Genomic DNA, 17,720 nt, shown 5'->3' on the forward strand with positions numbered 1-17,720 from the left:
TCCCTTTTCCCCACGGATTTCGCCGGAAGGGATTGGTCGCAGCTGACTCGGTACATCATTTTCACTCACTAAACCAGACCACAGGATTAGAATTAGCATTCCGGTGGACACTCGAGATCCCATCGGGGGATAATACTCGTCCCAAGGAAGTGATATTTAGTTAGTCCTTCTGGCACATCGCGAGTACGGAGTATGACACCCATGATTATGATATGCTGAACCCAAGTGGACCTCTTGGCGGGACTCGTCAGGACGGCCTGGTTTCCATACCGATCGACGAACAGTTCGTCTGAATTGCAGGGCCACTTTCTAAACTTTGGGCTAGTCTCCATTTTGGCTACCTACCCAGGTAGGTACGGCGTGCTTCGTACCGACACAATGGAATGAGGACCCACCTATGCCCCACACCATCTACTGACAGCGGGAAATTATAGCCGTGCACCGTGCTCAGCCAGCCACATCCACGGAGATGTCCTGATAATCCTCCCTTGGACGAAGTACGGAGTATAGTGAAACCAATCCTGCAGTCCGTGGTAACTATTTTCTACGCTAGTTGTAGCTCCGAGATCTAGGTATGGATAGCTTCGCTACCAGCTGAGGTGGATTCAGATATATCTGGCGCTGCTGCAAAAAATGGGTCTTTCAAGGCAGGAAGAAGGAGCACATACCCGCCATCCCCATTATCCTGCAGGTTGTTTGATAACGATTTACGTTCGCATCGGCTGAGCTGGCTCCCGGGGACACCGGATGACACTCGCAACCCACATATGCCATCCACCCCTGTTGTAGTCCCTGCCATTGGATTATTTTGCCTCACCAGTAAAGTGGTCGGGGATCATTTCATGCGAGGTGGAACTCTAGATATTCCAAAAGAGAAGACATGGCAGCAACTACGGAGTACATCTCTGAGAAACCGCAAATTCTTACCGAATTGGTCCACTTTCTACACTATAGCGCAGGGGGAGTCTAAATTTTTGGAAAAGTCAGGAATTGACGCGGGTGGTGTCTTGAGTACTGCTGCAGAATACAAAAGCGTGGCTTTCTCCACAAGTTGGACGACTTTTCTTTTTCCATCCTAATACTCATGATTTGTGTGTGGTAACAGCACTTATAATCTCCTCTCGAATCAGCCGGCCGGTTTGCGCCAAATATTTTGTTGCTTTAAGAGCTACTGCTCCAAAGAAGCTACATCGGACTCCAATCCTCCCCGACATACCCCTATTGCCATCCCTACCTCCAAGCAGTACTTTGAAAGTGTTACTGTCCATACCGGTTTGATTGTCAAAAAAGGATTCTCTCCAACTTCAACCGAGTCTATCACAAGCACAATGGCTCCTGGTATAATAGCCCCCGTCCCGGGCAATATCACATCCCCTTTCTATAGCAAGCTGCCCGGTAACTCTAGACAGGTCTCTGGTATGTCTAGTAAGTTCGACAATGACAACCACTCTAACAGTGGTATGTCGCGCTCCATGATGCCCCGGAAGTTCCACTCCGCTGTCAGCGCAAAGCTCTCTAGTGTGGTTCAAGGTCTGCGGCACCAGAGTGGCGCTGAGTTGGGTGTAAACGCGTCTTCCACGCTTTTTAATACCAACCACGCTACCATTTTAGAATGGATAGCCACCGAGCGCATGAGCCATCTGCCTCCCGAAGGGAGCAGCTATGATAAGGTGCTAGCTTGGGCCCAGCTCTTCGTTGAGCGCCTACACTCCTTTGACGAGGCTATTGGCAACTTTGAGGGAAATAGCTGGCTCGCTGCTCAGCTCTCTTACGGATACTGTGCAATGCTCCTCGAGGTATGTACCGATATATTAAGTCATATGGTTCTTGAATACTGATTCCTGTTAGCTTGGTAAAGAAAATGCGCCAGCTCTGATGGCTTCCTTCGGGTTTTTCTACAGCACTTCTTCAGCTCTGGTGAACCTGCTTGAGCGCACTGAACTCTTCACTGTTTCCCAGACGATCAAGGACCAGCTGGTTGAGGCACTGGCTGACCTTGTCTCTTTGGTCGCCAGTGTTTCCACTCACTTCCACCAGTCTATCTACGCGCTCTCTGAGGGATCAATCTCCGTCAACATCTATGAGACCTTCACTGATCAGATCGAGTCTTTCCGTGAGCGCTGCACGAAGATTTCAGACACCATGTGGAGACACCAGCTCGCGCAGGAGAACAAGGACCCCGAAAACGGTAAGAACCTTTTGCATCGTTTTAGCATTGGAGAATGGGAACGATACTAATTACTTTCAACTATCTTTTAGTGGCCGTTGTCAAGTCCGTTCAAACCTGGCTGTCCCCGGAGGACCGCGTCCTCACCCACCTCGCCGAGAACACCTCCCATCTTGCGCACGAGCGGGAGGAGATGACCTGCCTCTGGATGAACTCATACTTGAACCACTTCCTCAAGAGTGACAACCACGTTCTCGCATTTACTGGTGCCCTTGGATCTGGAAAGACCGTCCTCGCCTCCGTTATTGTCGACCGTCTGCAGGACCACATCGGCGGTGTTACATACAAGTCATTGTTCATCCCGATCAATTCTAGAATCCCAGCAGAGACCACGCCTATCGCCATTGCGAAGACAATTCTCTTCCAGCTCTTTGAGAAGCGCATTGGTAACGTCCAGCTGCTGCAAATTCTGCACGAGGCCTACGACGCCAGCAAGAAGGCCACCAACGAAACGGAATACGAGAACATTCTCTGGAATGGTCTGGAGAATGCCTTGAGCGCAGCTCTTGCCCGCGCTAAACACCTTGTTATCGTTGTTGATGGCGTTGATGAGGCTTCTTGCGGCGAGGCACCCTTGCTCCAGAAGCTGATTGCTGCCACCTCCAACGGAGTCAACGTCAAGCTGATCACTCTTGGTGCCGAGAAGCCCCAGACTTCTGCCAGCCTTATGCATGTCCCAATTGGCGGTGACCGCATTGCTGATGACATTTCCACCGTCGTCCGAAGCAACTTCACCGGCGCCAAGTTGCCTGGCACCAAGGTCTTCTTGTCTATGGATGAGATGGAGCAGGAGACCCTCGTTGACCAAATTAGCGAGGCCTCTCGCGGTTCCTTCTTATGGGCTAAGCTCTGCACCAAGCGCGCTCGCCTTGAGCATACCCCCGATGCCCTCCGCAAGGTCGTCGACACTATTGTCAAGGGCAAGCCCACCATTGCCGATTTTATTCTCCACAGCATCCAGGCTCCCGAGGTCACCGAAGAGGCCAAGCTCATGCTGCTTTGGCTCGCTACAGCTGACCGTCCTCTGTTGACAAGTGAGCTCACCAGCTTGGCTTCTATCGAGCCGGAGAAGCAGATTGTTACTGATCGCAAGGTCAACATCCGCCAAGTCTTGAAGCCCTTGAACTCCATCATCTTCATGCAGGATGGCCAGGTGTACCTTCGTCACGGTCTAATCAGAACCGCCGTCTTGCATGTCTTCTCCAAGGGCAAACTGATTCCCACGGTCAAGGACCTTCACGCTGACCTTGTCACCCGCCTCTTGGTCTACATCAAGCACACTGTTCCTGAACAACATGAGCCTTCCCTCAACCCCCTTGATGGTCGTGATATCAGCCCTCGTGTGAAAGCCCACCCTCTCCTTGACTTTGCCATTCGCTACTGGCCTCGTCACTTGAGACAGACCACAGTCTTCACCACCGGTGGCAATGCCCCCACCGCTAAGGAATTTGGCAAGGTATTCCCAACCAGCGTTACCCTCCTACTGCTCCAGAACACTCTCTGGAACAACTTCTCCACGCCGACCCTGCTGTCATACCATACCACTGTTACCAACCTGTTCCGCGAGATCTTGGGGATCAATCACCCTGCAACCCTCCAGTCCATGATCTCGTTGGCTCTGTTGTACCGTGAGCTCAACCAACCTCAAGAGGCCATCCATCTTATCTACCAGATTACCACCACCAGTCGCACTTTGCTCAGTACCACCCACACCATCACGATGCAGATGGCTCTCCTGTTCCTTGACCTGACTGTTGACATGGTCACTACTACCAAGTCAGATGTCATGACAAGGCGTGAGGAGCTTCTCATCATCATTGTCGAGTGCTATCAGACTCACTACGGCGAGAAGTCCGAGAAGACCATCAACATCATGAAGACTCTGATTGAGCACTACCGCGTGACCAAGCAAGAGGAAAAGATCCAGACTTGGACTCTCAAGATCCAGAGTCTTACCACAACCAAGTACGACAGCGATGGTTTTCGCGATCTCAGTGTTCAACTGAACGGCCCCAAGCAGGACACAGGAGCCGTAGGTGCCACAGGTATTCACTTCCGCCTTGATGCTGAGTACGACGAGCTTCACGAAAAGTCCGAGTCGTTCGAGGGCCAGATCACTATGGCCGAGAAGTACACTGCCCAAGGCCTCCTCGACCTGGCCGAACGTGTGTATGTTGAGCTTTGGCAGCAGGCTAAGACCCAGGAACACAAGCTGCAGTCTATCCTTGCTTACTCGAAGTTCTTGACTTCCCAGAAAAGAGAGCATGAGGTTTCTTCCATCCTATCCAGCGTCTGGGAAGAGCTCAAGAACAGTACTCACACTCTTTCTGAGACATCGACTTCGCACTTCGAGCAGATTGCCAAAGTGATGATCACCGTTGGTCTCACCGTCACAGCCTTGAATATCTTCAAGTACTGTGCCTCGTTCTACCAGCGTACCAACCGTACCTCATCCTACTCCGAGGTTCAGAAGCACATTGTGTCCACCTCGAAACATGTCAAGGAGCAGGCCAGCTCTTCGTCGTCGTACTTCTCCGAGACCACCCTAGAGGAGATTGTCTACGAGGCTTCCAGTTCCTCCAAGCTCGACCAAAGCTCGTTCACTGCTACCAGTACTTTGCTGGAGATGTACACCAAGGAGCACCGCTGGAAGGATGCCAGCCGTCTCCTCAAGAAGGTTCTCCATGGTATTTGGCCTTCCTTGTTCGCTCCTTCCATCCAGGATGTTGTTCTGCCACAGGAGCACACTGACAAGGCCGTGGAGCTTGCTGAGCGTTTGAGCCAGTGCTACCACTACCGCCGTCGCTTCGCCCGCGAGGAAGGTATTCGCGTCCGTGTGCATCGCGCGGTCCGTGCCGCCCGGCCAGTGGGTGACAAGCTGCGGGAGACTATCAAGGATCAGCTGATCGTCTTCTTCGAGCGGTCTTCCCAGCCCGACAAGGTGATCACCACCTACCAAGAGCTTTTGGACGACTACACCGAGCACTACAGCCCTGAACACCCCACTGTGGTCAAGACCCTGTTCACTTTGGCTGAGCTTACTCGTCCTCGCCCCGTGTTTGTGGACTACTACCAACGCATCGTTCGCGCCTTGAACAAGGACTCACCGGTCATCAAGCCCGAGGCATTAGAGCCCATCATCATCGTTGCAACTGAGCTGTGGGCCCAAACCCGCTACACTGATGCCGTTCACTACTTCACCCTGCTCTTCACCACTTTCTTGAACCAGCCCAAGCAGAGTCCCAAGTTCCAGGATGTAACGTTTGTGCAGAGTGTCTTCGAACGATACACTCACTGCCTGCGCAACAATCGCACTGAATTCACCTTTATCCACAAGGTCACCACCGAGTTCTACAACAAGGTCAAAACAGTATTCGGAGCCACTGCCACGATAACCATCCAGGCTACCCTGACCCTTGCCAAGGTGAGCCAGGAGAGCAAGACCTACGAGAGTAACGCCATCGCTCTCTACGAGGAGCTGCTCAAGCTCAAGCCTGCCGGCGTTAACCTTGAAGAGATTGAGGCCACCCTTGACGGTATCTTTGAGGAGCAAATCGCCAGCGCTACCTCGCAGTCTCAGTCCGTTTCTTCCGAGCAGACGAAGCGTGTCACTAAAATCTTGCACAAGCGTATTGAGTCCGCTCGCGAGACATACGGCTGGGCTCACGAGGAGACCCTCACTAGACTTGAGGAGGTAATTTCATTCCACTCCAGCCACAATAACACCCAGATTGTGTCCAAGGAGCTCCACGAGTCAACGAAGCAGATACTGTCCTCTGAGACCTCTTCGGAGCGTCTTGTTGCCGCAGCCACCACCATTGCTACTGGCTACATCTCTACCAGCCAGGCTCAGAAGGCCGTTGAGCTGTCCCAGGAGCTCTATCGCCAGATCGTCATGAAGGACACCTCCAACTCGAAGGAGATCCAGATCGATGTCTCATCCAAGGGCCGCCAAAGCCTTGTCTTCTTGGCCCAGCTTGAACACTGCCTGCGCCAGGGTACCACCAGCGTCACTGAAATTTTCGCCTCTTTGACCACCGAGTATGTCTACTTCGAGGAGTTCCGAAGCCACATCAAGTCCAAGAGCAACTCTTTCTACACAGTCTCGGTTTCTGCTACCCGTCTCTACAACTTCCTGCTCGCCAACAAGCGCCGCGTTGCTGCTAACAGTGTCTTCAACGACTTTGTCACTTATTTCGTCTCCAGCGAAGGAGCACGTATCAAGTTGACTGAGACTGCTCAGGTGACTGTCTTCCTCCAGACCATCATCGGCTACCTCACTCAGCACCAGTCCTCGAACTTCGTCCGCTCGGTCGGTATTGTCTCCAATGCCAAGGTGCTCGAGCTGCTTGAGGCTAAGAACTACGATGGTGCTATTAACCTTGCCCTGGCTTCATTCCGCTACATTTCAGCTCACGATGTCTACCGCACCCCTGAGATTGTCAAGTTCGTCTTCACCCTGGGTCTGTTGATCTCTGGCCACAGCCTCAACCCCCAGCCGGCAGCGGCTGTTCAGAAGAAGCTGCGTGGCGTGTCCGTGGGCATCATTCAGGAGGTCATTCGCGTCATCATTGACCTAAAGATCAACCTGGCCCAGATTAACTTGGACTACCTAAACGCCCTCATAGGTCTCCTCGGTGAGAAGCAAGACTACAAGAACCTCGTTTGGCTGCTCGGCGATCTCTGGAATAGCCGCAACAAGCAAGCGAACTGGAACCCCTCCATCACGCTCGACCTGGCCCGCCGGTATATCCTGGCCCGTTTCTTGGTTGGCGATTCCATCAAGGCCACGCGCCTGGCTGAGGACATCGTGTACAACTGCCGCCGCGTCAACGGCGCTCGCCACACGAGCACCCTCGAGATGTCCACCCTGCTCTCGCAGCTGTACACCGCGATCGCGCAGCGCTACCAGTCCGAAAAGAACGGCCAGCACATGGCCAACAAGTACTACAAGAAGAGCGCCGGTGTGCACGAGAGCCTCCTACGCGTCTTGGTCGACCCCTCGCTTGCCGAGTTCGAAGGTGCCCTCGACGGCAGCTTCAGCATGGATGGCTCCACCTACGACCTGAACATGCATGAGCAGGGCTCCGACAGCGGATACTCGCTGACTAGCGGCGAGCATGTCCGAGCCCACCTCAACCTGCTCAAGCTCTCCGTTCAGCGACTAGGTGACTGGCCCAAGGAATACAGCGAGTACAAGGCTCTCAACGACAGTCTCTATGCGGAGTTCGGCGATGAGCTGAATGGTTTCGAGGGTGTTGAGAAGTGGGACCTGAAGGCCTTCGGTTCCGGCAAAGCTGCCAGCTCTGATGACACATTGGATGTGAAAGCCTTCACTTGGTCTATTCAGCTCGGCCAGCAGAATGGCGAGGTTGAGGAGGAGCTGTAATATGTTGTCTCCATAATATGTAAATATGCATTCTTGGGGTGTATGCCTGAGGTCATTAATTGGGTGCCTCAGGTAGCTACATTCAGTAATTAGTCGGGAGCTTTCCCAAGGTTGTCTCCTTGTCTCCTTCCCAATACAATTCTTTCCCTGCAGTATCCAGATGTCACATAACAGATTCATTCAATCGTTTACTCAGGTTCCCAAGGATATGTTCCGCGTGAACTCGGGCATCTCCATCCGCCTACGGGCTTGGCCAGGTCCTAGGCGACCACACGGCGTGTTCGACCTCCTCACAACTGCAGGAAAAGTACAACCCAAGGCTCTTGACCCAGCTACTTATTACTGTAAATCTACGGTAATCAAATAAATTGCCTCACGGCACTAATATACCTCAGTCCCCAATGGTGCTTCCATGCGCCCCAACTCAAGGACACAGCAGAACCTCGTCCGCACTGCCAAACCCTGGGGCGGCCACGCTATTTACGTATACGCTATTATGGCTGGTTTGTTCCTCTAAGTGCTTGAAACTGTTTTCCTCTACTCACTAAGGCTCTATAGGCACCGTTCTCCCTAATGATCTCATCCTTGTCCACGAGTTTCGCGACCATTACTCGCTACAAGCACGGAAGGAGATGACAGTGGAAGGTACAAGTGACGCAGTGTTTTCATACAAGTAAGGATACTAGCTCACAATGCCATATAGAACTGAATGCGAAAATTGAAGCTCTTCTGGCTAAAAAGGGGCAGAGATTCACCAGGGATGAATGGCTGCAGCAATACCCTCGGGCGACCGAGTGAATTTTCCGGACGAACTTTTTCGTCTTACAGTTTGTGCTCCTTTTAGTATGAAAGAAGCCACCGACAAATTCTTATCCACCTCCTCTCCTCCGTCAGCTGTATACACAATGGGCAAGTAACTATAAATTAAAGGAGACTACACTACCTTCTGAGCACCTAAGGCTGTCTTTCGTTAACGCTAACCTTAAGGCTGGAAATATGAACTGTATTATCGCTGTTGGAAGAATCAGTAGTCTATAATACGATGGATGTATACAGTACCTTATGTGCTAGGTATACCTTCCAGGTTGTGATGTGATTAGTTCGTCATCGAGCTCTCCTTCCAACCTCTCTCTTAGCACCAGGTACATATGTATATCTCCTTTAGAGGTTACGTACTTCAATAATATCGCCAGTATAGCGATGTTACAAAATATCTTTCGTCATGTGCAGGGCCCTGGCCTTAGCATCTCACGAGTCCGAAATCGCCGTTTCTCATATGTGTCGAGGCACTCCGATTTTCCAGCAAGTTTGTATCAGTTTCAGATACACCGCGACTCGAGGCTCTATGACAGGGCCTTTAGACAAGATGACTGGGAATATGAGGACGGAGTAGAAGTCAGTGCGGACGGCTTGGTGCACCCTAATATAACTGCCGATTGTATGCGAATACAAGCTTCATATCATTGGCCTGCTAACGTATCCAGTTTCTAATGGCGCAATATTTATGCCGAATACGCAGTACATGCAGGAGGTCACACGGAGGTCGAATGATTATTACTTAGAAGACGTAGAAAGTGGTAAGCCCGCCGCTGAAGCTCATTATTTATGCCTACCCAAAGGTGATTTGACGCCCTTATCGAAAGGTGCAAGACTGATTCACTATATTATAAGGCACTGTTATCCCAAAATCGTTGATTCTTTTCCGTGAGCATACTTCTCGGTTCTCCCTACAACCTGCGCATCCCATGTCACTGGATAGTATGCTCGAGATTTGGAAGACCCTGGCAGAAGAAGAAGCTGACATATAGTGAAGCTTTAAACAAGACTCTGAGTCACTTTTATCTTGATTTTGGACGCGTTTTCAATCCAGACGCTTGGCTCGATATGAACCCCTACCATGGAGCATTTTCTGATCACGAGGAAGAGTGGATGAACTACTGATATGTGTGGATTGTACGTTGTTCATAATTGAATACCTGCTATACTAGAGTATCGAATTGGTCACGTCCGATGCGTACATATGATGGATGCATGTAGTTGAAACGTATAAAAGACGTTAAGACGATAAGACGATAAAGCAACTGAGACAGGTCATCTGAACTGAAACATTGCAGGAATTTACCCCTCGGGCTCCCAAAGGAGTTTAAGTCGAGAAGATGGTAATAGTACCCCCAGCAGAAAATATTATTAAGGGTACATGGTACCTCACTCCACCACCAAAATTTGGTGGCGACCGATGTCACCCTCTACCCGGAGTCCGTCCACCGCCGGTTTTGGAACATTTGCCATCTTCTCTCTCTCTCTCTGATTCTTCCCACCCCCTCCATATCTCAAGCACTTTGAATATATTCGGTCATTCTTGCTTTGCAGAGTCTGAGTAGCTCCTCCCGCCTACTCTTCTGCCTCAACGGCCCTCGGTCCCGGAACCCTCACCCCAGCGTCACAGCTCATCTCGACCTTTGCGATGCTAGGCTTGTCCGGCAAACCAGTGAAATATTGTTGCTAAAGGGGTAGTTCACAATAATCAAAACCCGGTCGCATTACCCGTCTATTACTGTCGCCAGCTGCAAGGCTGCGTGATCGAGTCGCGCGAGGTCCGAGAGCTTCGGTTTTTGCAAGCTCCGCGGAATATGCTGCCGCAATGTCAAGGCCCTGTCTGGGCCATTGACGACCTGTCTCGTTGCTTCCAGCGCAAGTGAGTCTACACCAATGGCAATTCCGACCGTTAAAAAAAATTTAACGCTGATCATGGGATATTTCAAATAGCATTCTTCAGGTCTTACTTCCCCTCACAGTCTGCGGCGCTTCGCTGCTGCTGATCCTAATTCGCCTCGCTCATCGATATGTCCTCACCCGGCAAGGTGTTGCTTACAAGGTCCTCCCAAATAATGACTCCGAAGATGAGGTCCCCAGTGCGACGCAGGAAAACGACGATACGATGCTATGCCAAGCTGTACAACACGAACAATCCCAGATCGAGGTCAACCGCCCGCGTGGAGAGATCACCGTTGTATTACTCGAAATCACAACCTTGATTGGACAAATTGCACTATACATCGTCATTTTGTCGACTCATGCCTGGGGCCGACATGGAAGCCTTCCCGCTGTGGCTGGACTTGTATCGTGGGGCTATATCCTTTTCTTGGTGCTGGTCCGGTTCCTCCTATCGACTATGGATCTTTTCTCCGCGCCCAGGCTATGGACCCATACCGCAATCCTATACGGCTTCCAGTGGTTGTTCAACGTCATGGTGTTCCGATCCGCCATTATCCACCCCTTGTCTCAGAATGCCCTGATTCTCAGCAGCATTCAGTTCTCTCTCAGTACGGTGCTGCTGCTCATTGCCCTCACCACTCGACGAGGCAACAAGCCTGTTCTGATTGAGCGCGAAGATGGATTGGAGCCTCCGACGCATCCCATGGCCAGTTTGTTGTCTCTCGCAACATTTGCCTGGCTCGACCCATTGGTCCTGAAGGGCTATCGCCAGCCCCTGGAGCTCGAGGATGTTTGGAACCTGACCCCGTCCCAGAAGGCTGCGAACGTGCTTACCGACTTCCGCAAGAGACAAATAAAGGGCTCTTTGGCATGGAAATTGCTGAGGTTCTTCATGGGAACACTTCTAAAGCAGGGTGCCTGGACAGTTTTCGCCAACTTGTTCGTTTTCATGCCTAGTTTACTGCTCAAGGCGATCCTCGAGTACGTCGAAGACCCCCGGTCGACTACGCCTAATGCGGCTTGGTTGTTCGCCATTCTGCTTTTCTGTTGCGCTGCGGTCCAGGGTGTGGCAGATGGACAAGCCTTATTCATTGGTCGCAAGATGGGTGTGAAAGTCCGTGCCATCATTATCGGTGAAATCTATGCCAAAGCTCTTCGCCGCAAGGCAGGCGCTTCAGTGGAGGCTACCAAGAAAACCGCGGAAGATCCAATTTTGCCCAAGGATAAGAAGAAAAAGCTCTTTTCCTTTGGACGCAAGAAGAAGGCCGCGAATGGAAATGATGCCGAGGCTGGCAACAAACCAGATACGCCAGCGGAGGAACCCCTCCAAGCCAATGTTGGCACAATTATCAACTTGATGGCGATCGACTCGTTCAAGGTAAGCGAGGTTGGCGCCTATCTCCACTTCTTGTGGGCTAGTGTGCCAGTGCAGATCATAGTGGCGATTACTCTGCTCTATCACATCATGGGTTTCAGCTCATTTGCTGGCATTGCCCTGATGGCCCTCATGCTGCCTATCAACCTGTTCATCGCCCGCCAGTTCAACAAGGTCCAGAACCAGATCCTGAAGGGCACCGATGCCCGTATTCACGCCACTAACGAAGTTCTCCAAAACATCCGTATCATCAAATACTTTGCCTGGGAGCAGCGATTCCAAGACATCGTTGGCGAGAAGCGCAAGACCGAACTAAAAGCCCTGCGCAGGCGATACATCCTCTGGTCCTCCGCCGCAACTGTCTGGTACGGCACGCCTATTCTCATTACGTTCATGTCCTTCTTCTTGTACACCGTGGTCGAGAAAAAACAATTGACCCCTTCGATCGCGTTCCCTGCCTTGTCCATGTTCTCTTTGCTGCGTGTGCCCTTGGACCAGCTCGCGGACATGGTAGCCCACGTTCAGGAATGTAAGGTTTCTCTAGACCGTGTGGATAAGTACCTGAACGAGGAGGAAACGGGCAAATATGATCAGCTCCGCGATAGTGCTACTGCAGGAACACCTGCCAAGATTGGTCTTGAAAAGGCAACCCTATCTTGGAACAGCTCCAATGCTGACCCCAAAGATACGGGATCCACTAATGGCGACTTGGATGCTTTCCGTTTGATCAATGTCGACGTCGAATTCCTTGTTGGCAAGCTTAACATCATTGTTGGTCCTACTGGATCTGGAAAGACGTCCCTGCTCATGGCTTTGCTTGGAGAAATGAAACTTCTCGAGGGTCGTGTTCACCTCCCCGGTGGAATGTCCAACAGGGCAGACCTCCCAGTTGATCCTGAGACTGGTCTGGTTGACAGCATTGCTTACTGTGCCCAGGAAGCGTGGTTGGTCAACGACACCGTAAAGGAAAATATCATCTTCGCCTCTCCCCATGATGAGCGTCGCTATCGCGCCGTGCTAAAGGCATGTGCTCTGGAACGTGACCTTGCTATCCTTGATGCTGGTGATCAAACTCTTGTTGGCGAGAAGGGCATCAGTTTGTCTGGTGGCCAGAAGCAGCGAATCTCTCTTGCCCGCGCTGTCTACAGCAGTGGCCGCCACTTGCTGCTAGATGACTGTCTCTCTGCTGTTGACTCTCACACCGCTAAGCACATCTTCCGTCAAGCTCTTACAGGCCCTCTGATGCTGAACCGCACATGCATTTTGGTAACACATAATGTTGCTTTGACTGTCCCCCAATCCGATCACGTTGTGGTACTCGAGAACGGCAGAATTGCCGCCCAGGGTCGCCCCAACGATGTCGCCGCTACTGGTGCATTGGGCGATGAGTTCCTTAAGTCTCGACCTGATTCCCGGCCCGGCTCCCGTGGAGTCTCCCGTGCGCCATCGAACCATGAATCAGAGGATGAAGATTTGAACGGCTCTCCGAATGGAAAGCCAGAAGACAAGGCCAAGCTCTCTGAATCCAAGGCTACTGGTAGTATCAAGTGGTCGACTGTCAGCATGTACCTCCGTGCCATGGGCCCATGGTACTATTGGATCGGTGCTGTTCTTGTGTTCTGCTTGCAGCAATTGGGTTCTGTTTCTACCAACCTCTGGATTAGACAGTGGGCAAACTCTTACCACACCTCCAAGGTCGGGGCCGAAGATGCCGGGCAATATGCCGCAGTGGCCCACCTCAAGGCCCCCACTTTCAATGTTGGAAGTGTGGGGCGCGTGAGCAGCTGGAGTCTGCCCCAGCTTGGCTCAAGCTCTACCAGCGAGCCTGGTGGTCAAGTGAACGTGGCTTATTACCTGGGCGTCTATGCGCTCCTAGGATTCCTCTATATCGCAATCTCTCTGTCTAGGGAAGCTGTTTTGTTCTGGGGTTCTCTCCATGCATCATGGAAGATTCATGATCGTCTTCTCAGCGCGGTCATGCATGCCAAGTTCCGATTCTTTGACTCCACGCCTCTTGGACAACTGATGAACCGGTTCTCCAAGGATGTTGAGTCTGTCGATCAGGAAGTCGCCCCTGTAGCTATCGGCATGCTCCACAGTCTGGCATCTGTGATTATGATTGTCATTCTGATCTCGTGGATCACGCCAGGTTTCTTAATTGCTGGCGTGTTCATCACCCTGGTGTACACTGCCCTCGGTGCTGTCTATTTGAACTCTTCCCGAGACCTCAAGCGTCTGGAATCTGTGCAGCGCAGTCCGCTTTACCAGCAGTTCGGTGAGACCCTGAATGGTATCGTCACCATTCGTGCTTATGGTGATGGCCCTCGCTTCATGGTTGACAACCATCGCCGCATCAATGCTTACAACCGGCCACACATCTACCTCTGGGCTAGCAACCGCTGGCTCGCCCTGCGTGTTGACTGGACCGGTGCTCTGGTCTCGTTCTTCTCGGCTACCTTTGTGTTGTTGAACGTTGGAACGATCGATGCAGGTGCCGCCGGTCTTTCACTGACATACGCCGTCACATTCACAGAGAACGTCCTCTGGCTTGTGCGTCTGTACTCCGAGGTTCAGCAAAACATGAACTCTGTTGAGCGTGTAAGAGAATATCTTGACGTCGACCAGGAAGCAGCTTCTGTTATCGAAGAATCACGACCTGCGCCTGATTGGCCCAGCCAAGGTGCGGTCGAGTTCAAGAAGTATAGTACGCGGTACCGACCTGATCTGGACCCGGTTCTCAAGGAGGTCTCGTTCTCTGTAAAGGCCGGCGAAAAGGTCGGCATTGTGGGTCGTACAGGCGCTGGCAAGAGTTCTCTCGCGCTGGCTCTCTTCCGCGGTCTCGAGGCCGAGAAGGGTCAGATCATCATTGACGGCGTTGACATCGGGTCAATCGGACTGCGGGACTTGCGCGAGGCTATTACTATTGTCCCCCAGGATCCCACCCTTTTCACAGGAACCCTCCGCAGCAACCTCGATCCATTCGGTCTGTTCAGCGACGAGCAGATCTTCACAGCCCTCCGTCGTGTACACTTAATCGGTTCCAGTACCTCAGGCACCGCAACTCCCACAACCTCAAGCACCGTCACCGCGACGGAAAACAACGCCAACGGCAACGGCAACGCCAATGGTGTTAGCAGCAGCGCCGTGACAGTAATTGACAATAAAAACGTCTTCCACAACCTCGACAGCCAGGTCTCGGAGTCCGGTTCCAATCTCTCCCAAGGCCAGCGCCAACTCCTCTGTCTCGCCCGGGCCCTGCTCAAGAACCCCCGCGTCTTGATGATGGACGAAGCAACCGCCTCCATCGACTATGCCACCGACGCCAAGATCCAAGAGACTCTCCGCGAACTGGGAAATAGCACAATCATCACGATCGCGCACCGTCTGCAGACCATCATCGACTACGACAAGGTGCTTGTTCTCGACCACGGCCGCGTCATCGAGTACGACCATCCCTGGTCCCTCATTAACAAAGAGGACGGCCTCTTCCGCAGCATGTGCGATAACAGCGGGAACATGGATGTTCTCCTGGATGGGGCTCAGCGCGCTTGGACCCAGAAGCGTCTCGTCGATGATTCTTAAACGGCGCTGTTCTTTTCTTTATTTCTATCTTATAGAATCTCTCGCGTACATATCCATTGTTACCTAACTATTTTGTCTATTACCTTTTATTGGTTTCTCCCCTCGCTCATTCCTCGGGGCGGGGGTGCAAAAAAAAAAGAGAGAGCGAGAGAGACCTCAATGTAATCATCATTTTCCGGCCTAGAGGCTTTATCAATATCATCTATTTCAATGCTTTCATTGTTCTGCTCATGGCTTATTCCCGACTCTACTGACTTGCACCCCTGTGGCTTCGATTGCTTTGGTATCTTCTTATCTGGTATATCTTCAATTCCCGAGCTCCTTCAACCTTGGAGCATGAAACGCGGAGCGGCTAGCATTTCATTCCGCCATAAATGCCATCTTCGGTATGTTCTCCACGCAATTGACATTCTCATTGTTAGTCACGAGTCGGGGCGGGGCGATCCTCGGGTGATTCTCGGATCACGTATTCGGACGATCCGTCACGGAGGATTGGCCGAGTCATTCAGGATAGACAACCGGACGATGATCCCGGAGCTCGTATTCCCCATCGTCCTCGATATCCACCAAATCGAAGAAATATCGGGGATGGAGTCGATTCAAAGAAACGGGGCTGGAGTCCCACAGTAATCAGACAAGCCTCCGACCGAGTGGAGAAAGGGAGCCCCTCAAGGAATGTCCGATGGGAAATTGCAAAGCCCTCGTAAATCCCCGACTTCTCTTCGTAGAGAAGCGCAAATTGAGACAAATATCTCAATATCTCAACAGAATTATTCCAACAGCTACATGTCCCACACTCACTTCTTAGCGCGGATCCCCCGCAGCACGGTAAAGAAACACACGATCGCAGCCGAGATAACGAAGAATCCAAACGGCGGCCAGTAAATCGGGCACATGTCGGATCCCAACGCGACCACGACCGACTCTTTCAGACCGGACTGCGACTGGGCCTGGCTCAGCTCTGTGTCTTGGTGTGTGTAGCTATCCGGTAGTGGGTTTCCCGGGGCATCCGTGCCGATCGCTGCATGCGGATCCGGCAGTGAAATCCGTAGCTCCGTCTCCGTTTTATCCTTTGATTCCGGCACCGACTTTGAAAGTGAGCCGATGGACGAGGGTACGAAGCCTGCTTCGCGCATGGCTGTCTCCTTCAACATGGTTGCGACCTCATCTTGATCGGGAATGGTTTCCGGGAAGTAGTAACGCCTACTGCGCGTGTTGGCTGACGCCAGGGATTTGGATGCGACTGGGGTCTCGGGGGGTGTAGGAAGGGCGAGGACTTGAGTCGAGTGTATTAATAGCAAGAGCAGGGCCAGTTTGCGGGCCATCTTTTGATATGCCGTGATATGGCGATATGGTGATATGGTGATAACGGATTGGTGGGGTTTTGATAAGATCGATACGCTTTTTCAAAGAGGATATGATATATATATAATAACAAGAGGAAAGAGAAGGGAAAAGGGAAAGAAAAGAAAAGATACGAGGAACCACGAACCAAGAAGAGGAAGTGCGGGAGTTTCGGAAACGGAAGTGTGCATAAAGACATGAGACACCCATGGACACTATGATTTCTTAGTACTCCGTACGGGGTATATGCCCAGGTTTCTGATTTAGCGTTATTTTAGCGTTATTTAGCACTACATATACATACCTAGGTGTATATGAAAGTCCCTTATCTTTCTCTTCTATCCAGCCTGATATAGCGTGGATTATTGGCCAATCGATAATAATCTAATGCACCCGTGGGCTTCTCAAAATTCTGCAACTTTTGCCGACCCACAGCCACTTCCTAATGGCCTCCAATCATTCACAATATAAAGTGCACGGAGTTATCTCCTAAGCTAAGCGCCACTGGCGCAAAGCAGCTTTCCACCGCCGGGATAACGAAACACGCCAAGCCTGGGCAAGATCCCCGTGCACGATGACCAAGACCAACCACTGGCTATAGTAATCTGCAGCCTGCAACATACTGCTGATTGCTGACTATGGGCAGGTCTGGCAGCCTGATGCCGTATGTTGGTTCGTGTCTCACCGTTGACTTGGATTCGTTTATCCCGGGCGCACACCTATACGCACCCTTCCAAGCCAAGCTACATGAGTTAGCTGACATGCGAGAACTTGTGCAACTGAACACCCTTACTAATGATAGTTCCGATCTACCTAGGTGAGAACATGAAGGTGAAGGTATAATGCAGCAAAAGGGAATTGGCCGTTGTAGACCCCTAATGGTACTTGGCGCTGCAACAATCATGTAGCTGGCCACGAACAGAACAGTTATAATTCCTTATCGGCTGGCTTGCTGATGACCCTGCACATTGCCTGTTAAGAGTATAAGTATTTGATTTGGGGTATATATAGTTGGAGTATGTATAATGTTCTTCCCTGTGTTGGGGTAGACGTCCCTGCTAACCTGCTAATGGAGACGTGGAGATAGA

At 51.6% G+C, this 17,720-nt stretch overlaps 3 protein-coding genes across 3 annotated transcripts; 2 read left to right on the top strand and 1 right to left on the bottom strand.

Annotated features, from left to right (window-relative positions):
- Positions 1-1,328: 1,328 nt before the first annotated feature.
- Positions 1,329-7,616, top strand: N7525_008226 (NACHT domain protein; the record flags this gene model as incomplete). The annotated part of the gene is made up of 3 exons (XM_002568656.2): positions 1,329-1,796; positions 1,849-2,188; positions 2,260-7,616. 3 exons carry the CDS (start codon positions 1,329-1,331, stop codon positions 7,614-7,616), a joined length of 6,165 nt encoding a protein of 2,054 aa, XP_002568702.2.
- Positions 7,617-10,246: 2,630 nt separating this feature from the next.
- N7525_008227 (uncharacterized protein) lies at positions 10,247-15,288 on the top strand (the record flags this gene model as incomplete). Its single annotated transcript, XM_002568658.1, has 2 exons — positions 10,247-10,311; positions 10,383-15,288. The coding sequence occupies 2 exons, from the start codon at positions 10,247-10,249 to the stop codon at positions 15,286-15,288; spliced, it is 4,971 nt and encodes a 1,656-aa protein (XP_002568704.1).
- A 797-nt stretch (positions 15,289-16,085) lies between these two features.
- On the bottom strand, positions 16,086-16,613 carry N7525_008228 (uncharacterized protein; the record flags this gene model as incomplete). The annotated part of the gene is made up of 1 exon (XM_002568659.1): positions 16,086-16,613. The coding sequence occupies one exon, from the start codon at positions 16,611-16,613 to the stop codon at positions 16,086-16,088; it is 528 nt and encodes a 175-aa protein (XP_002568705.1).
- Between the last annotated feature and the right edge of the window lie 1,107 nt (positions 16,614-17,720).

Source organism: Penicillium rubens (genome assembly GCF_028828025.1).
Source record: "Penicillium rubens strain IBT 27055 chromosome Unknown utg000003l_segment0_segment0, whole genome shotgun sequence".
Classification (NCBI taxonomy): Eukaryota; Fungi; Ascomycota; class Eurotiomycetes; order Eurotiales; family Aspergillaceae; genus Penicillium; species Penicillium rubens.